Genomic DNA, 19,339 nt, shown 5'->3' on the forward strand with positions numbered 1-19,339 from the left:
CCCACGGCAAAGATTACCAGGATACTGGAAAAGAACAAGATAAAAAGTCAGGAATATGCTGGACTCAATGAAGGACAACTTGGGTCTAGGACAACTTGGGTCTAAGAACACTGGATGTTTACACCATCTCCTGTGAATGTGGAAAACAATATATCGGACAGATACAATGTTGCATCACACAACGCATCTCCGAACATGTGAGAAGCGCTATCCTCAGACAAAAGGAAAAATCTGCGATAGCGGAGCACAGCCTCCGAGAAGAAGGCACATTTCAATTTCAAAAAACAAAGATGCTATGTAGAGAGAAAGGTTTCTGGGACTATAAAGAGGTGGTGGAGATATGAGTCAACGATAACCTGGTCAACCGGGATAGTGGCTTCCAACTCGGTACCGCATGGGACACAACATTAGCAAGAATACGAGGAGTGTGCACTGATGGAGGCAGGACAGTGGCAACTGATGGAATAAACAGGCCAAACCAAGACTAGCCACTGGGACCCACCACCCGCAGTCTCCCCACCCCAACCATATGCTGCAGTGCCGATTCCGCATCCATTTGATTGCCCAATCAGCACTGAGGATGCAGAGAAGCCCGTGGTCCAGCGACTATGAAGATGCAGATGAGACATGAACCCAATACCTTGCCTGAAGATGAGAAGTAAGAAACTTGCTGAAATGTTGCCGGAGAGTGACATATTGACTCGGCTGTCAAATCGATATTTTAGCACCAAGATTCACTGAGAAAGCCTGCAGTCTCATAATATTAAGAGCAGTTTACAACTCTCAAAAGAGAGAAAAGGCAGACAGAAACGAACAGAAAACATAATAAACATGATGTTTTGGAATTTTCAGGACAGTTATTCCAGTAGAAGGAAAGACAAATAAGAAATAACTGCCAAAGAAAAGAATACGCCATAGGCCAAGTGGCTGTGGAATCATTCTGTACCCCATCCAGCATAGCTAAAGTGTTTTTGTGATGGCTCAGAACTATTAATAATATGTAACAGCAGAAACACTAATTTCAATGCACGAACTGAAAATTTGTAGATCAAACATCATGGCAGGTACTGGAAAAAAATTAGACTGCAAACATTAACTCAATGCCATAGAAAGGAAAGATTTGAAACCAAGCCAAAACTAAAAAGATAAAAATATATACTGTATCAAACCGGTGACAAAGTCTGAAAACTGAAGCATGAAACGGAAGAGCACCATGGCAGGAAAAGCAAGAACCTAGTTTGTAAAAAAACTTTTACACTGGGAATAGGTGGATGCCAAAAGCCAAGCAAGTGCTTTTGGTTCAATCTCTCCTCTCCAAAATTCAGATGCATTACTGACAACCAACTCATCTAAATGACATCACAATGAAGCATCTGCTACTATGCTCCAGAATCTTTTCAACGACATAATTAAGCACTTTCATTATACAAATTTCTCTGTGGCCTTTCATTTACATAGTGCCAACAGTATTTGTCAATTAGTTGATAAATAACTTGCCTACTCCCTCAGATGTCACTCTTCATTTCACTGATTGTACTTAATCACTGATGGGTCAGCAGTACATGGTACTGAGCAGATTTTACAATAGGATGACTATTGAGCAGTATCATAGTGGGCACATTTGATATCCAACATTAAGGTCTGTTGCACCCTGGCTATTAAATCAAAGGTGCATTTAGATGAACTATATTTTATGGCAGTATTTCGCAGTAATAGTGATCCTGTCAACAATGCTGCAATGTGGCTCCAATAGACAGCACTTCTGCAGGATTGCTGGACAATATTGCTGATGTTCAAAGCAGTTGCCAACATATTGCCCATGGGTTGTCAGTGTTTTCCAGTGAGGGTGGAGATTATTTCATGTTGCAGGGCAATATCTATATGTACTTGCCTGTAAATGCTTCCCTCTCACATTCACCTGTGTAGCCTATTTCTCTCACTGAAAACAATGAAGTCACATGCCTGAGCAAAAACGGAATCATTTTGCTTTTGTTCGAATGTTTTCACTTGTACAAATAGGCATGTGTTGTTTATTGTTCACAATAATATGGTAGCAGACAAACATGCTTAAGTGTGATTCTTTTCCGACCAGCTACTGGACATCACAATGTAGCCTTTACACAGATTGCAATCTGAAAAACCACAGTTCGCAAGCTGTTGCCGAAGCTCTCTTGAATCATCTTTATGAAGCGCACAAAAATTTCTGAAGCCTTTGAACCTATGCCACATGCGAAGCAAAAAAGTTGCATAAGAAGAATGGATGTGCAGGTGGCAGTGTGATGGTTTGCATTTGGCATCAGGAGTTTGTAGTGCTCTCCAATGGATACATGGGAGAAGGCCAGGACTTTAAACCGAGAGATCAACGGCCGAACATGTGCCATGTGCCATGCTGTAATGTTTGGGGGCATCTGTATTTAAGAGGCAGATGTCGAGTTGTGACAGTAAATTTTCGACATCTCTGCTTTGGCCATTAAGCACAGTGCCACCCCACAAGGAGTTATGGGCATTCAAATCTCCCAAAAGTAGGAAAGGTTTAGAGAGTTGATCAATCAGTGCAGCCAATGTGTTCCCCCAGATTCAAGAGAGGTTTGAAAGGGCACAGGGTCACTGCATATTGAGTTCAGGACATAGATGCAAACTCCACCTTACACTCGATTGTAGTCACTACGGTTCCTGTAGTATCCCTTAGAGCCATGAAGGGCAGGGGTCCACATTGCCGTGAAATAGGTTTCCTGGAGGGCAATGCAGAAAGCAGGTGTAAAGCTTAAGAGTTGCCGTAGCTCAGCCAGGTGGTGGATAAAAACGCCGCAATTCCACTAGAGGATGGCGTTATCGTGAGGCTGGGAAGGCAAGAAGCACCCAAGGAGGCATGTTATGCCTTAGGGTCACCTGCTGCCACCGATTGAGTATTTGTAGCCATTTCTAAGGTGGATGAGGCATCAGTGAGATCCAGGTCCACAGGGGACACTAAGATCTCCACTGCATCCTCAGATGCAGAATTGATAGAGAGTGGTGGCGTTGGGGCCACCAGAGGGTCCTGTTTCTTAGCAGACTACTACTTAGTTTGCTTGTTTGCTTACTTGCTCGCTTCTCTTTAGAGGCTTGCTGGGAAGATTTGTCTGAAGCAGTTTCAGGCATGGAGGAAGACCGTGAAGCTCTTCATCCAGCAGCTTTTGGCTCCTTGAGCGACTGACGATTGTCCACTGAGGCATTAGTGGAGACCTTGGGAGAGATGGCTCCAAAGGACCCCTCCCGCATGAAAGGATACTGTGTCTTCTCCTCCCCTGCTTTGAGGGGGGGGGGGGGGGGGCCTTGCTCCCAAAGTAGTTGCTTTGGGAGCAACAGAGGAAGCTTTGTCTTCTACCAACAAGGGGGTGGATATATTCCGGTGACCTGGAGGGCTCACTGTTCGTGGCACCGAGTGAGGAACCACTGGCACTTGGGACAGCAATGGTGACATAGCTACAACATACGTCGACATCAACCGAATGGGGTGTAATCTTTCAAATTTACGTTTAGCCTCTGTATAAGTCAACCGGTCCAGGGTCTTGTACTCCATGATTTTCCACTCCTTTGGAGTACTGGGCAGTCTGGCAAGCAGGGTGAGTGGTGCTCTCCACAGTTGATTCAAGTGGGAGGTGGCGCACATGGAGTACCTAGGTGCAGTGGATGTCCGCTGTCTTGACATGTGGTGCTGGAAGTGTAGCGGGAAGACATGTGTCCAAACTTCCAGCACTTAAAGCACTGCACAGGGGGAGGGACGAAGTGTTTAACATTACAGAGGTAAACCATCACCTTGACCTTTTCAGGCAATGAATCACCTTCAAAGGCATAGATGAAGGCACCGGGTCCCCTGTAAATGCACCGTATGAAATGAAGACCCGCCATTCTATATTGGCGTGGAGCTCGTCATCAGACTGAAAGAGGAGATTGCGATGGAAAATGTCGTAACTGCCATCTGCTTCACATCTGCTGTGCAGCAAGCTACGTAAATTTAAGTATTAACTGTGTTTTTCTTACTTGTCACTTCTTTTTCCGTGTGTTTTTGCTTTTAGGAAGCTTTAATTTTTGAGTACTAGTAATATTATTCCATAGATTTCGTGTGTTTTGAATACAGTCCAGAGACAGTTAGTGCTTATTTTCATTGTTTCCAACAAGAAATGTCTAGTAACCACAGTTTAGTCAGCTATCAGTTGCCTTTAGTGAATTAGCAGTCTAGTTAAAAGTTGATTACTTAACTCTCTACAGTAATTTGTTGATTTCTTAGGATGGATACGATGTGTGACTGCTGTGTACAGACACAGGAGGAGCTGGACACTGTTCGCGAACAGTGGAACGTCCTGATGGCCACGGTCAGCCGTCTTCAGGCTGCTGCCTCTGAGTGTAGCGGCAGTGGGGAGTCTGGTGCGTCGTATGGTACACCCCCGGTGTTACATGCTTCACCCACGGTCCCTGCCGTCAAGACATCTTCGTGGGTACCGGGTGCGGTTGGGCCACCCTCTCCCCAAGGGAAGTGGCGGGTTCAATGGCGTTCACGCCGCATGAGGCGGAGGGTCAATGTGTAGGCTGGTCGTGTGGCATCGCCCACTCTGCCTGTGAGTGGACATGTCGCCACTCTTTCAGCAATATCCGAGCAGGCACATGGGGGAGGGGTTTATTAGTGATTGGGACCTCCAATGTTAGCGGGTGATGGAGCCCATTAGGGAAATAGCGGAAAGGTTGGGGAAAAAGGCCAGTGTTCACTCTGTCTGCTTGCCGGAGGTCTCATCCAAGATGTGGAGGAGGCCCTGCCGGCAGCGATAGAGATCACTGGGTGCACCCGACTGCAAATTCTTGCTCATGTCAGCACTAATGACTCCTGCCGTTTGGGTTCAGAGATCACCCTCAGTTCATACAGGCGGTTGGTGGAATTGGTGAAGGCGGAAAGCCTCGCTCGCGGGATGAAATCTGAGCTAATTATTTGTAGTGTCGTTCCCAGAACGAATCACGGTCCTCTGGTTTGGAGCCAAGTGGAAGGATTAAACCAGAGGCTCAGACAATTCTGCGGAGATCTGGGGTGCAAATTTCTCAACCACTGCTACCGGATGGAGAAATGTATGGTCCCCCTCAATAGGTCAGGTATGCACCACATGCAGGAAGCAGCTACAAGGGTAGCAGAGTACGTGTGGAGTGCACATGTGGGTTTTTTAGATTACAGAATTCCCTCCCTAGGCCCGACACGATGCCTCCTGAGATGCGACAAGGTAGCAGTAGGCAAAACGCAACAGGGAATGACAATATCAATGTGGTAATAGTAAACTGCAGGAGCATTTATAGAAAGGTCCCAGAACTGCTCTCATTAATAAACGGTCACAATGCCCACATAGTACTAGGGATGGAAAGTTGGCTGAAACCAGATGTAAACAGTAATGAAATCCTAAACTCAGATTGGAATGTATACCGCAGAGACAGGCTGGACTGTGAAGGGAGAGGCATTTTTATAGTGATAAAAAGAGTATCGAAGTAAATAGACGGAGATCCGAAATGTGAAATAATTTGGGTGAAGGTCACGGTTAAAGCTGGCTCAAACATAGTAATTGGATGTCTCTATAGTCCCCCTGGCTCAGCAGCTGTTGTGCCAGAACACCTCAAGGAAAATTTGGAAAATATTTCGAGTAGATTTCTCGACCATGTTACAGTTCTGGGTGGAGATTTTAATTTACCAGATATAGACTGGGAGACTCAAACACTTATAACAGGTGGCAGAGACAAAGAATCCAGTGAAATTTTTTTAAGTGCATTATCTGAAAACTACCTTGAGCAGTTAAACAGAAAACCGAGGCGATAACATTAGACTTCCTGGGGACAAACAGACCCAAATTATTTGAAACAGTTAATGTAGAACAGGGAATCAGCGATCATAAAGCAGTTACAGCATTGATGATTTCAGCCGTAAATAGAAATATTAAAAAAGGTAGGACGATTTTTCTGTTTAGCAAAAGCGACAAAAAGCAGATTTCAGAGCACTTGACAGCTCAACACAAAAGTTTTATCTCAAGTACAGATAGTGTTGAGGATCAGTGGACAAAGTTCAAAACCATCGTACAACATGCGTTAGGTGAGTATGTGCCAAGCAAGATCATAAGAGATGGAGAAGAGCCACTGTGGTACAACAACAGAGTTAGAAAACTGCTACAGAAGCAAAGGGAACTTCACAGCAAACATAAACATAGCCAAAACCTTGCAGACAAACAAAAATTACACGAAGCGAAATGTAGTGTGAGGAGAGCGGCTATGCGAGAGGCGTTCAATGAATTAAAAAGTACTGTTCTATGTTCTGATTTGGCAGAAAATCCTAAGAAATTTTGGTCTTATGTCAAAGCAGTAAGTGGATCAAAACAAAATATCCAGACACTCTGTGACCAAAATGTTACTGAAACAGAGGATGACAGATTAAAGGCCAAAATACTAAATGTCTTTTTCCAAAGCTGTTTCACAGAGGAAGACTGCGCTGTAGTTCCTTCTCTAGATTGTCACACAGATGACAAAATGGTAGATATCGAAATAGACGACAGAGGGATAGAGAAACAATTAAAATCATTCAAAAGAGGAAAGGCCGCTGGACCTGATAGGATACCAGTTCGATTTTACACAGAGTATGCGAAGGAACTTGCCCCCTTCTTGCAGCGGTGTACCGTAGGTCTCTAGAAGAGCGTAGCGTTCCAAAGGATTGGAAAAGGGCACAGGTCATCCCCGTTTTCAAGAAGGGACGTCGAACAGATGTGCAGAACTATAGACCTATATCTCTAACGTCGATCAGTTGTAGAATTTTGGAACACGTATTATGTTCGAGTATAATGACTTTTCTGGAGACTAGAAATCTACTCCGTAGGTATCAGCATTGAATTCGAGAAACACGATCGTGTGAAACCCAGCCCGCACTATTCGTCCCAGAGACTCAGAGGGCCATAGACACGGGTTCCCAGGTAGATACCGTGTTTCTTGACTTCCGCAAGGCATTTGATACAGTTCCCCACAGTCATTTAAGGAACAAAGTAAGAGCATATGGACTATCAGACCAATTGTGTGATTGGATTGAAGAGTTCCTAGATAACAGAACGCAGCTTGTCATTCTCTATGGAGAGAAGTCTTTCTGAAGTAAGAGTGATTTCAGGTGTGCCGCAGCGGAGTGTCGTAGGACCGTTGCTATTCACAATATACATAAATGACCTTGTGGATAACATCGGAAATTCACTGAGGCTTTTTGCGGATGATGCTGTAGTATATCTAGAGGTTGCAACAATGGAAAATTGTACTGAAATGCAGGAGGATCTGCAGCGAATTGACGCAAGGTGCAGGGAATGGCAATTGAATCTTAATATAGACAAGTGCAATGTGCTGCAAATACACAGAAAGAAAGATCCTTTATCATTTAGCTACAATATAGCAGGTTAGCAACTGGAAGCAGTTAATTCCATAAATTATCTGGGAGTAGGCATTAGGAGTGATCTAAATGGAACGACCAATTAAAGCAGATTCCAGACAGATTCATTGGAAGAATCCTAAGGAAACGCAGTCCGAAAACAAAGGTAGTAGGTTACAGTACACTTATTCGCCCACTGCTTGAATATTGTTCACCGGCGTGGGATCTGTACCAGTTAGGGTTGATAGAGGAGATAGAAGAGAGAGAGAAGATCCAACGGGGAGCAGCGCACTTCATTACAGGATCATTTAGTAATCATGAAAGCGTTACGGAGGTGATACATAAACTCCAGTGGAAGATTCGCCAAGAGAGACGCTCAGTAGTTCGGTACGGGCTTTTGTTGAAGTTTCGAGAACATACCTTCACCGACGAGTCAAGCAGTATATTCCTCCCTCCTACGTGTATATCACGAAGAGACCACGAGGATAAAATTAGAGAGATTAGAGCCCACACAAAGGCATACCAACAATCTTTCTTTGCACGAACAATATGAGACTGGAATAGAAGGGAGAACCGATAGAGGTACTCAAGGTACCCTCTGACACACACAGTCAGGTGGCTTGCGGAGTGCAGATGTAGACGTAGGTGATAATGATCCCCTGGACCATGTTCAGGCTTTTATGGAATATCACCCAGCTTTCACAGGCGAGTAACGCTCAGGATTGGGCTGGCGTGCTGTCTGAATCAAGACTGCACCATTTCGCATCATGGACAGCGCTGTCAGTTCTCGAAACTTATCCTCAAGGTGCTCAACGAAAAATTGAGGCTTTGTAGGTAGAAAGGAGTCCCCATCAGTTCTGCTACAGACTAAAAACCAAGGCGAATATGGCTCTCTCCGTGCTGTAGCCCTACGTTCCTCCCATGGTGTAGCGAGGGAGGGAAACAATTTAGGGCCATACCTGTTGGCATTGTATCCAATTTTGCCCTTCTTCGAGACTGCTGGTGCCATACGGTCACAAGCAAGAAATGACTTCGTCCACTTCATTGCGGGTCATCCGCCCTGGTGACACCCACTCTGATCAGGGGTTCTCCCCATGGGTGCCACCCAGCCACAGCAAAGGGCAACTGGCATTATGACCGTTGCTGGGAGTCCTGATGCCCCAGGAAGACCAGCATCTTCTCCTTGGCATATGTGAGGAGTTTACAGCTCAGGCATCAACAGTGCGATCCCTGTGTTGTCAGGGGGCTACCACCAAATGGGTACATGATGGCCCCACCACAACGGACTGGCTACCGTGCTGGATATTGGGTGCAGAGAAAGGCAATATTGTCACAGGGGCAAAAGGACGGGAGACAACAGAAGAAGATGACATACCCCGGAAAGTGTCCTAACCCAAATAGTTGAATCGCAGGTGGAGATGCAAAGCCATGACAAGAGGTTCAGGAGATCGTATCTAAGGGCACTATGGATAACTCGTGCACCACATAAGGCATCCTTCCCCATATGGGCCGCACTTCTGTAGAATTTGGGAAGTCAAACCATAGAATGGGACCAGAACTCATAGGGCCAAAAAGTGAGAGACCCCTTTTAGTAGCCTCTTACAACAGGCAGGAATACCTCGGGCCTATCTAACCCCAGGACCTGCAGAGGGTTCTCCCACTAGGGTCATCACTACTAAACATTAACTGGGTTACACGGAACACAATCCACACTTCTCTCACAGGAAGTAATGAGCCTCTTTGTTAATAAGGCTTTCTTTGGTATTGTGTAAGTGTTCTCTGTTCCAACGAACTGTTGCCCCTGGACTCTAAGACTGTCATCTGGTTTCTGTACAAACTGTAAATTGCCTTGCACTGTTTTTAGTGATGCTACCTTCAGAATTTCAAAGAGTGTTTCCCAATCAACATTGTCAAAAACTTTCCGTAAGTGTACAAAAGCTATAAATGTACACTTTAACCCATCTTCTAAGGTAAGTCATAGGGTAGTATTGCCTTGCGTGTTCCGACATTTCTAAGGAATTCAAACTGATACCACCTGTGGTCAGCTCCTACCAGTATTTCTGCTCTTCTGTAAAGAATTTGTATTACTACTTTGTAATCACGACTTATTAAAGTGACATTCTTCTTGAAGTCCAAAGGTATTTTGCCCATCTCTAACATCTTGCACACCAGATGGAACAGTTTGGTCATGGCTGGCTTTGCCAAGGCAATCAGCAGCACTGACAGAATGTTGTCTACTTCCACAGCCTTGACGTGAATGAGGTATTTCAGTACTCTGTCAAATTATTCTCACAGTATCATATCTCCCATGTCATCTTCCTCTTCCCTTTCCACAATATTGCCTTCAAGTCAATTTCCCTTGTATAGCACCTCCCTATACAACTTCCACAATTCCCTTCTCTGTTTAGTACAGGTTTTCCATCTGAGCTCTTGATATTCATACAGCTGCCTCTTTTTTCTCCAATGTGTCTAATTCTCCTGTAGGTGGCATCTACTACCTTTTGCCTAGTGATAAATGCTTCCAAATCCTTACATTCTGCCTCTAGCCATTCCTTTTTAGCCATTTTGTACTTGCTACACATTTATATTCTTTCACTTGCTTCATTTGCTGATTTTTGCATTCTCACCTTTCATCCATTACACTGAATATCTCTTGTGATATCAAAGGATTCCTACTAGGCCTTGTATTTTAGCCTGTTTCATACTCTGCTACTTTCACTATTTCATCTTTCAAATCAATTAATTCATCTTCTACTGTATCTCTCCTCCCCCCCCCCCCCCCCCCCCGTTTCAGTCAACTGTTGCATAAGGATAATGATCCCTCTGAAATATCAACAACATTTGGTTCTTTCAACTGATCCAGGACCTGTTTCCTCAATTTCCTACCTTTTAGCAGTTTCTTCAGTTTTAATCTACCGTTTATAACCAATAAATTTGATCCAAGTCCAAATCTGCCCCAGTAATGTCTTGCAATTAAAAATCTGGTTCTGAAACCTGTTATCATTATATAATCACCATGGGACCTTCCGGTGTCTCCTCCAGGCATACAATCTTCACTCATGATCCTTAAATCAGGTCACACTCCTGAAGAACACATTAGCAATCTTCGCACTGTTTCAAGTGTTATCTGCAGCTGGTCTCAAATGGAACAGAGACAAATGCTAGCTTTTTTCAGACTGAACTTGGGAACTTATGACATATCTTTAACGGCCAGGGTGTTCACCCATTTCAATCACAGCTGCTTGCTATCTGACCTCCTAGCCCCACACAATGTGCAGTAATTGCAGTTTGTGTTATGTAAACTTGTTTATTATATCCGATTTATACCTAACGCCACTCATATCGCAATTTCCTTGCACTGCTTGTGCAGGAACAATGTTCCTTTTGTTTGGATGCAAGACTGTCAGTCTGCTTTCTAGAAGTTGAAAGATGCTTTGCTTAGTGATCGATGCCTTGTTTTTCTGATCCAGCCAAACCTGTGGTCTTGGCTGTGGATGCTTCCTCTTGCACTATTGCTGTAGTCTTGTCGTATAAATTTGGTGCTATTGACAGGCTGACTGCCTCTGCTTCAAAATTGTTGAAAAGAGCTCAATGTAATTATTCACAAATTCAAAAGGATGTGTCCACCATTGTCTACAGCGTCACTAAGTTTCACCTGAGTCTTTTTGGCAGGAACTTTTGATTTATGACAAGAGTATAACCCCCTACCCTTTTGTTTTAGCCCTTCTCAGTCAGTCCCAACTCTAATAGCACAGAAGCTGCAGTGATGGACTCCTCTTTGGCCAAATTAGCAATACGAGATTGGGTGACGGTCCACTTTGAAGCATGGATGAAGATGCTCTCTCTTGCCTCCTTGTTGGTCCAGACTCAACACTCAACAAGTCCTCTGCTTATTGTTTCTACACTGGTGCAGAAGACAGACACTTTAAATAGTTTTTCACTGATCTCTGGAAAGTTGCCCATGCCACAACAGATTCTGCTGCACTACATCCACACAGGTTGGCCATGTTCAGCCAGACAGATTTGTAGCTCTGATTTGTCAATATTTTGCCTTTCAGCACGTATAATAAGGTGTCTTTTTGCTTCACACCGATAAGGACCCATCATGTGTTGTGGTCCCCCGTGTCTCCAGCCTGAAGTGCTTTGATTGCTACAACATGTTCTGGATGCACAAACTAAACAGTTGACTGAACATCAGTCAGCCCCACCTCAGCAGTTCTCTGAACAGCCCAAACCGCAAGCAGATTTGCAACAATTGCATCTGAGTTTCACGGGTCCTTACTGGAATACACATTGGCTTGTTGTCATTGATACTTTCAGCAATTTTCCCTCAGTGGTTCCTATGCACTCTACTATAGCCCATTCCATAATCCAGGTCTTCTCATTGGTCTTTTGGTTCAAGGCACTGCCTGAAATGATTGTGACTGAACTGACCTCAATCTGTTGCTGCCAAGTTTGAACGGTTTTGCACTGCCTCCAGCCTGAAGCACATCAAGAGTGGACCATTCCATCTGCAATCCAATGGTGAAGCTGAATCCTTTGAACAAACATTTAAGCAACAGATGGACAATCTTTGTGCCACACACACATATGAGCTCAAGCTCTGTTGATGATCTTATCTTACATGCCTCTCTGCCACAAAGGACCATTACCAGTGGAGTTGTTAGATGGATGGCACCACTGCACCTTGCTTCAGTTGCTGCACCCGCCACAGTGGGTGGCACCCACTCTGCCCAGAAAGGCAAAGCATCAGACTAATGACAGTCTTTTACAGATTGTATGGCAGATGGAGGAGAAGGGAGTGAGACACCATTGTACGTTTGTTTGGATAGTCTCTTTTTACTGTGAGGACCGAGAGGATTGCTGAGACACCACCAGAATCAAATTCATCTACGTAATTGTATGAACTTGCTACAGACTTTGTGCTTCCACATTCCATGCCTGCCTGGACCCAGCAACCCCCCCCCCCTCCTCCCCCTGTATTGTCAGTGCTGGTTCCGGAGCCAGTGGAAGTCCGACATCCTTTCACTTTTGTTGCTACCTCGACAGCCGCCATCATCTGGGGATGGGGCTCTCTTCTCAGCAGTTGCCCCTCATGCTGCCTCGAGTCCCTTTGCAGTCATGGTGATGCATCTGTCTTTGTTTGCTGCTCCAGTTCTGGATGTGGGTGTGCACCCTGTGCCTGTGTTTTCAACTAATGTTCCAAGGTGGGCCCAGGGTGTAAGCTGGAGTGCCAGCAGGGGCTGGAGTGCCAGTGGAGTGGGTGAAGGATATGGCACCATATACTAATACCCCACCACAGGCGTCACAGCAACGGAGCTACAAGTTTCCCTTCTGATGCCAACAGAGGTCGGGCGGAATCTGGCACACCTTTTGTAAGTACCCACTGAGTCACGTCTCCTGTACTCTGTACAAGTGGCCTCTGCCGCTGCGATACACGACAGCCAGTAGCAGCCACTCAGTCACCTGCGATTGGGGTCTCTCTGCTACAGCACCCCCATATGGGGTAATTTTAATGAGTCTTCCTCATTGACACTGTTATAGCTGGACTAATTCTTGCTGCATTATTTGCAATGAGTCTTCGCACACTTGGAGAAATACTAGTTAAGTAAATACTCTGTCTTCTGTGATTCTTGTTCGCTAATCTACACCTATCCAGCATTCCAACAATGAATGTTGCCACATCACTCTGTAGCCAACCCCTCCTTGTCATTGTGTACAAAGTCTCACGCAGTATATACCAGTGAATTAGAGTTTTTCTGACCACAAAAGCTATCTTAACATACTGATTACATCCAGAAAAAAGGCTACACTACACAGTATGGTCAATGAGGAAATTTGAAGGATTAATATAATGACATGTAGTCAGTTATTGGGATTTCATTAGAAAACCAACAAACAATACATACAATATTTCCAAGTAGAATTTTGGTGTTCTGCAATACAGTAATTATGATGTTAAGAAGTTGGCAATACTGTAACTGCTTTGACCAGGGACATTATTGTTGGCAATTTTCTTGAAATGAAGGGTATGATGACAGACTAAACTATAACATGGCCTGACATCTAAATTAGTTTTGAAAGCAATAGTTTGGTTGAAAGTCAGAGAAGCTAACGAATGGATTACGAGAATCTATCCACTGCACATCCCACCAATATCAAGGTTGCCACAAGTTTGGCCAAGTGAAACACTCTGAAATTTCCCTGAATTCCAGACAAGTTTTAGCATTTTTCCGTGATAAATTTTGAGATATCAAGGGTAAGCAATGACATAAGTTGACAAAAAATGTAGCACTTCTGTATTTCTCTCCAATGTCAGCAAAAATCTTAAGTACTAACATCAACATATTTTGTAACTAACTGTTTTTAGATGGTGAAAGCAACCCAATTGGTATGAGTGTTTCATTAAGACCACCTGTTATTTCAATAAAACAAAACACGTTTGGTGACAAAAATATATGTTTCCTTGGAGTTGCAAGACGGGTTTAAAATACCTTCACTGATTTCAGAAAAAAGTAGGCCTCTTGAAAGAAGTGTATAACGCAGTGAAGAGTTGCGTAAACCAAAACTAAATTTGATCACCAATAAAATGTTGGTTCTATGTTCATTATTGTTGGCTGTTACCCACTGTGTTGTATTTATTATTTTACAAGTATTGTGTGAATTTTCTTTCGAGAAGTATGTGAGTACATAGCACACAAATCGCCAATGATGGCCACAATTTTCTTCTTGTTATCATCCACACTTAATATACAAATATATTGAAGTGCCAAAATGTACTAGAATAAACAAAATGATTGTAAAACACTGCACTGTACAATGTATTTGCGATGACTGTGTCACAATTCCTAAAAACAATCGCCTGTGGCCTCTGGCCTGCTGAGGAGCAGAGCGGTCATGAGTCCTTAGATAAACCATGAAAATCCACCGCATTATGCCACACACAAACAGACCCGACCTGTAGGCAGATCGGTGACACTAAATCTGACAGGCAGGGCCTGCACATTAGGGGGAACTGATAGGCTTCAGACTGGCAGGCCTGATCCGTTAGAGATATCTGCAGAAATCGCATGCAGTTTTGGCCTGTTGTGGAAGTCCAGTCATGTGCCCAGCTATTCACATGTCACAGACACCATGTTCATGAAGTGAGACCGCAGTGATCAATCCATGCAGCAGATAACTCATGCAAATACTCTGAGAATCAATACTAATGAGGATAGGTAGCAACTCACCATAAAAACAATCACTGAGCCACAGACAGGTATGTAGAAAAGACGACCTGAGCCACAGACAGGTATGTAGAAAAAGACGACCTCACTCTCTTAACTAAATTTTTGATTGCCAGAAAATATGAGTACGTACGCACGTATAAACACACACACACACACACACACACACACACACACACACACACAAATCACTGAGACAACTCATGCACATATGACTACTGCCCCAGCTATTCCTTCAACAATCTCTGAGAATCAGATACAAACAAACGATTCCTCACACCTCCCCGTCTCTTGTCGGCAGCTGCTAGGCTAGTGGCCAGAAGTGGTGGCAGCACTGCCTGCAAGCTGAGGAGGTAGTAGGAAGGGGAGAAGTAGTAAGAAAGAGTGTAGGAAGTGGTGCACATACTCAGCTATGCCCAGTCAGCAATCATGCATGACATCTCAGTAAACAAACCATTTCATCTACTGAGACAAAAACAAGATTTTTCAGTATTTTTTCAAATTTTCCTTATATTTCCCTGACATGTTGGAAATTCCCTGATTTCCAGAGCTTGTGGCAACCCTGGTTATATTGTCCTAGTGAAAACCCCGTCTTCCTACTGTGGTCTGATATCAAGTTTTTGATATGTTTGAAGATATTAATAAATTCCATATATTCCCGTGGTGGCAGAGGGGGGAGGGGGAGTCCCTGAGACTTTCATCATTACAACATACCTACCAGATTATGCAACATCATTGTCCTAATAATAACAACACTGTGGATGAATAGTTGAATTGTTGGTCACTAGTCACAGCTGGTGCATCATATTGTATTCTTTGCCATATACACTAAGTATATGACCTGTTACATATATGAGTAAATTTATTCATGCATAGTGTCTATACTGTGTTAAAATTTGTCAAAAAGCAAATAACTGTAAACATTATACTACGATACTATTATATCTTACCACTACTTGTACTTTGCTTCAACAGCCGACCACTACCTTTCAACATAACTTACAACTTTCAGCTACATTAAAGATTGGTGTTACCTCAACATAGATACAGAGGGAGTGCACCTCTTGTATCACACACTTGCTCAACGTCTAGTGCAGAACTCTTCTTAAACCACACAAATTCTTTTGTTGTCAGAATACCTGCTGGCAGTTTATTCTTGCCAACTGCAAATGGAACTTGGATCTGTAGTGTAGGTAATTTACAAGAAGTCTTGGGTATCGAAGTCACGCCCTCAATACGAATGATATATATCTAACGTCTGACTGTTGAAGCACACTTAATATGTGGAGCGATGTTTTATAATTATATCATGGGAGAAGGTCCAAGATTCGATCTTTATTAATAACAGCTGCACATTCAATTCATTCATAAACATTGATCCGCCTACCTTATCCCCATGATTTAATTAAAAATTAAGGATGTTATACCACATTCATTTGTCAATACACACAACATCCCAAAATCCTGCCTCTACAGTATAGTATCTGATGTACATCGCTCACAGTGAGGGCATGATTTCCAATACCCACAGCTTGTTGGAAGTTATAGTCTATAATAACTTTGCACAATGATGCACAACAATAATACTGTAAGTGTAACATTACTACTGTTTTTCAGCTTGCTAGTTTGGACATCCTGTTTACGCATAGAATGATAGGTTATAGCTCTAAGACTCAGCAACTGTCAGAGAAATAGTCTTTGGGACTAATGTGCTATTAATGTTAGTTTCAAAACTGATAAAACCACATTAATAGATAACCGAGTTAAAATTAACCCTTTGACATATCTCACACAAACAGAGCCCTTCCATTTTGATCAGGTCTACTTTATGATCTATAACCAATACACTTTTTCTAACTATGAATGTTCTTTCAATCACACAGAAGTATGATGGTCAATCTGCATTAACTAATAATGAATGGGAAAGATTTCTTTACAATTTCATTTTGAACAGCCACATTAAAATTCGTATCTGCAACACAGGTTACATGTATACAGCAGTGTTAAGGTTCTTGTTTATCACTGACTGTCGTTTTCCTACTTCTCACAGTTTCATCCCACTATAGAGCAACTGTTGATAATGGCTACTTTGAACAACCTATTCATCACCGACAACTGTTTCCCACTATTTGCTTCACCTTACTGTACTATACTACAATTTAAGGGCTCATTAACTGTAGCCACTAAATACTACTTTGTGGAATATCTAAAACAAAACAAGCTAAATAAATTCGAAACCTAATTACAGAAAATTAGGTTCTTAATACCTTGTTTCCTGCTTCGTCTACGCCTTTTCCCTCCTCCTCAACATAAAATCGCAAATTTTCTAAAAGAATAACAGATCCATCAGGAGGCGACGCACAGGCCGCTTCAACCTCGGGCCCCACACAGTCATTAAGGAACTGTACATCCCTGCAGAAAACATCGTCAGGAATGAAGTCTAACGAACAACATCTAACACTACAAATGTGACAAGGCTGATATACCTATCTAGAAGTTTCTTCAACTCTTCTGCTACCGGCTGTAATGTGTACTTCAAATCTTTGTGTCCATCTGGCCGTCCAAGATGTGACATGAGAACAACTGACTTTGCCTTGTTATCAAGGGCATACTTTATTGTGTCCAATGCAGCCACTATACGCTGATTGTTGGTAATCTTCCCTTCTTTTAAAGGGACATTGAAATCCACCCTGAAATAATGCCGTAAATTGTCATTTCCTGAAGACACTACTTACATTTAACACAGTTTATATATTATAAGAATTTACCTCATTAAAACTCGTTTACCCGTCAGGTCTACCTTATCAATGCTCAATTTATTCAAAGACATGTTATTGTGTTCCAGATAATAAATACTCTGACGAAAAGTTGTACACACGCGGAACGCCGGTTTCAAGCAAAATCCTACGACAACCTTCAGAAGGTCAACAACTGCGAACAGCATTTCCTATTTCAGCGCTGCCAACTTCTCTTCTGGTAAAGATGACCTTTGATTTGTTTTCTCATTTCCCTTTACAGTTGAAAAAATTTTAATATTCTGAAGTGAACAACAAACAGAAGTAAGTTTCTCTGCAAGGTTAAAGTGACTTAGGGTCTACCCATTAACGCTATAAATGATAATCCAGAAATGTGTTTCAAACCAAATGTAAAGGCCCGTCCAAACACACATCGCATCGGCACAGACAGATCATCAAGTGTGAACAGGAGATTTGCGCATGTATGAGATGTGCGGAAACGGGGAAGTTGGAGGTTTGAGCGAAATTACTCAATCTGAGGGTTCAAATCATATCTGTGTAGACAAGGTGCAGCACGTGGACAGGAAACTTACGCAAATCTGGCGCGCGAAACATGTTTGAGTCAGAAGTTTCTAGAGTTTCCCGCCTGTGTGTGCACAGTGAATTTTAAAATAGCAGAACACGTCAGTCCTTTAGAGAGTTCATTGCCGAATTTACCGAAATATATACGAGTTATACATGTTCGTCGAAAATTAAGAGCAAAGAATACTGCGATAGAGACAAGAAAGCAGATGTTTGTAATTTTTTAATAGAGAAATTAGGAGCGGTTGACCTTATGGCAAACAAGAGATACGGCAATGAAAAAAATTAATTCGTTGCCGAGTATGTACGCAATGCTTGTTTCGAAACTGCAGTAGAAACTTTTAGATCATTGTAGCTCCTTCCTGTTGCCAGGAACCTTAACACCACCATCAGGTACTCATGTGAACGAATTTCTATCCGCATATAAGTATTTTTCCGCATTATAGGAGGAGTTGTGAGGTTCAAAAGATAATTATACTTTTCCCAATGCATCCGCAAATAATTACAACAGTCGTCCCACAACTTGTGAAGAAATTTCCACCACAGACAGTTACAGAATTTCCTCCAATTCTGAATAAATAGTAATTTGCGCAGAGGAACAGCTGCGTGACAACGGCCTTCAACTTATAGAACTTGCGAAAGCACATATAACTAAAATAAATCCGATGGCGGGTCTGAGCAATACATTAGTTACCATTTCTTAATTAAACTATAGATTAATATAACATAACTAAAGGTAATAATAACCATAAAACGCTAAAAACGGAAAGCTGGCTGAAGCCAAGGCAGAACAGCAGCGAATCTTTACTCGTGATTAGATTATACATCACAAGGAAAGGCTATATGACACGCTGGACGGCATGCCATGCATAACTTCACAATATCTAGTGAAGTAGTAAATTCATCACTGTTCTTGAAAGAGTGCTACCCAAATTAAGTAATGCACATGGAGCTGTTGTAAATCAACCACACAGATACGATCTACCTCCTGGGTCATGCGTAAATAAATTAATAGGAAGAGTAAACAAAGAGATAGATGAAGTACATAAAAAATTTGTGTGTGTGAACTTAATAACTGTAAGCATGTTGGACACATCTATGTGTACCAGCCATAGCCTTCATTTAAATCACAATGGGAAACAATTTTTGGTTGAAGAAATCTGTCATTTAGCAAATTTGAGTCAGAATAGGCATAGTATAGAAGCAGCCCAAAGTACTTTGGACAAATGGGTCATAAAGAAAGATACACTGTTTTATAAAAGGGCAAAGGCATTTTTAGGGAAGTAGACTGCACCACAAAATATGTGATGCAGAACTAAACTGTTAAATACACACTGTAGATTATACACCAGAATGTACAGTCATTAACAAACAAAGTTGATGAAATAAAT

The 19,339-nt window shown here is 42.6% G+C and overlaps 1 protein-coding gene across 1 annotated transcript in view; it reads right to left on the reverse strand.

Moving 5' to 3' along the window:
* Positions 1-17,576, reverse strand: part of LOC124545342 (phosphoglycerate kinase) — a 51,458-nt gene extending 33,882 nt beyond the window's left edge. Inside the window, exons 1-3 of the mRNA XM_047124241.1 lie at positions 17,400-17,576; positions 17,118-17,321; positions 16,899-17,043 (exon numbers count right to left, since the gene is read on the reverse strand). Coding sequence (XP_046980197.1) covers positions 16,899-17,043; positions 17,118-17,321; positions 17,400-17,575 — 525 coding nt within the window. The 5' untranslated portion in view covers position 17,576. The remainder of the gene's footprint in view (positions 1-16,898; positions 17,044-17,117; positions 17,322-17,399) is intronic.
* Between the last annotated feature and the right edge of the window lie 1,763 nt (positions 17,577-19,339).

This window comes from Schistocerca americana, chromosome 8 (genome assembly GCF_021461395.2).
Source record: "Schistocerca americana isolate TAMUIC-IGC-003095 chromosome 8, iqSchAmer2.1, whole genome shotgun sequence".
NCBI lineage: Eukaryota > Metazoa > Arthropoda > Insecta > Orthoptera > Acrididae > Schistocerca > Schistocerca americana.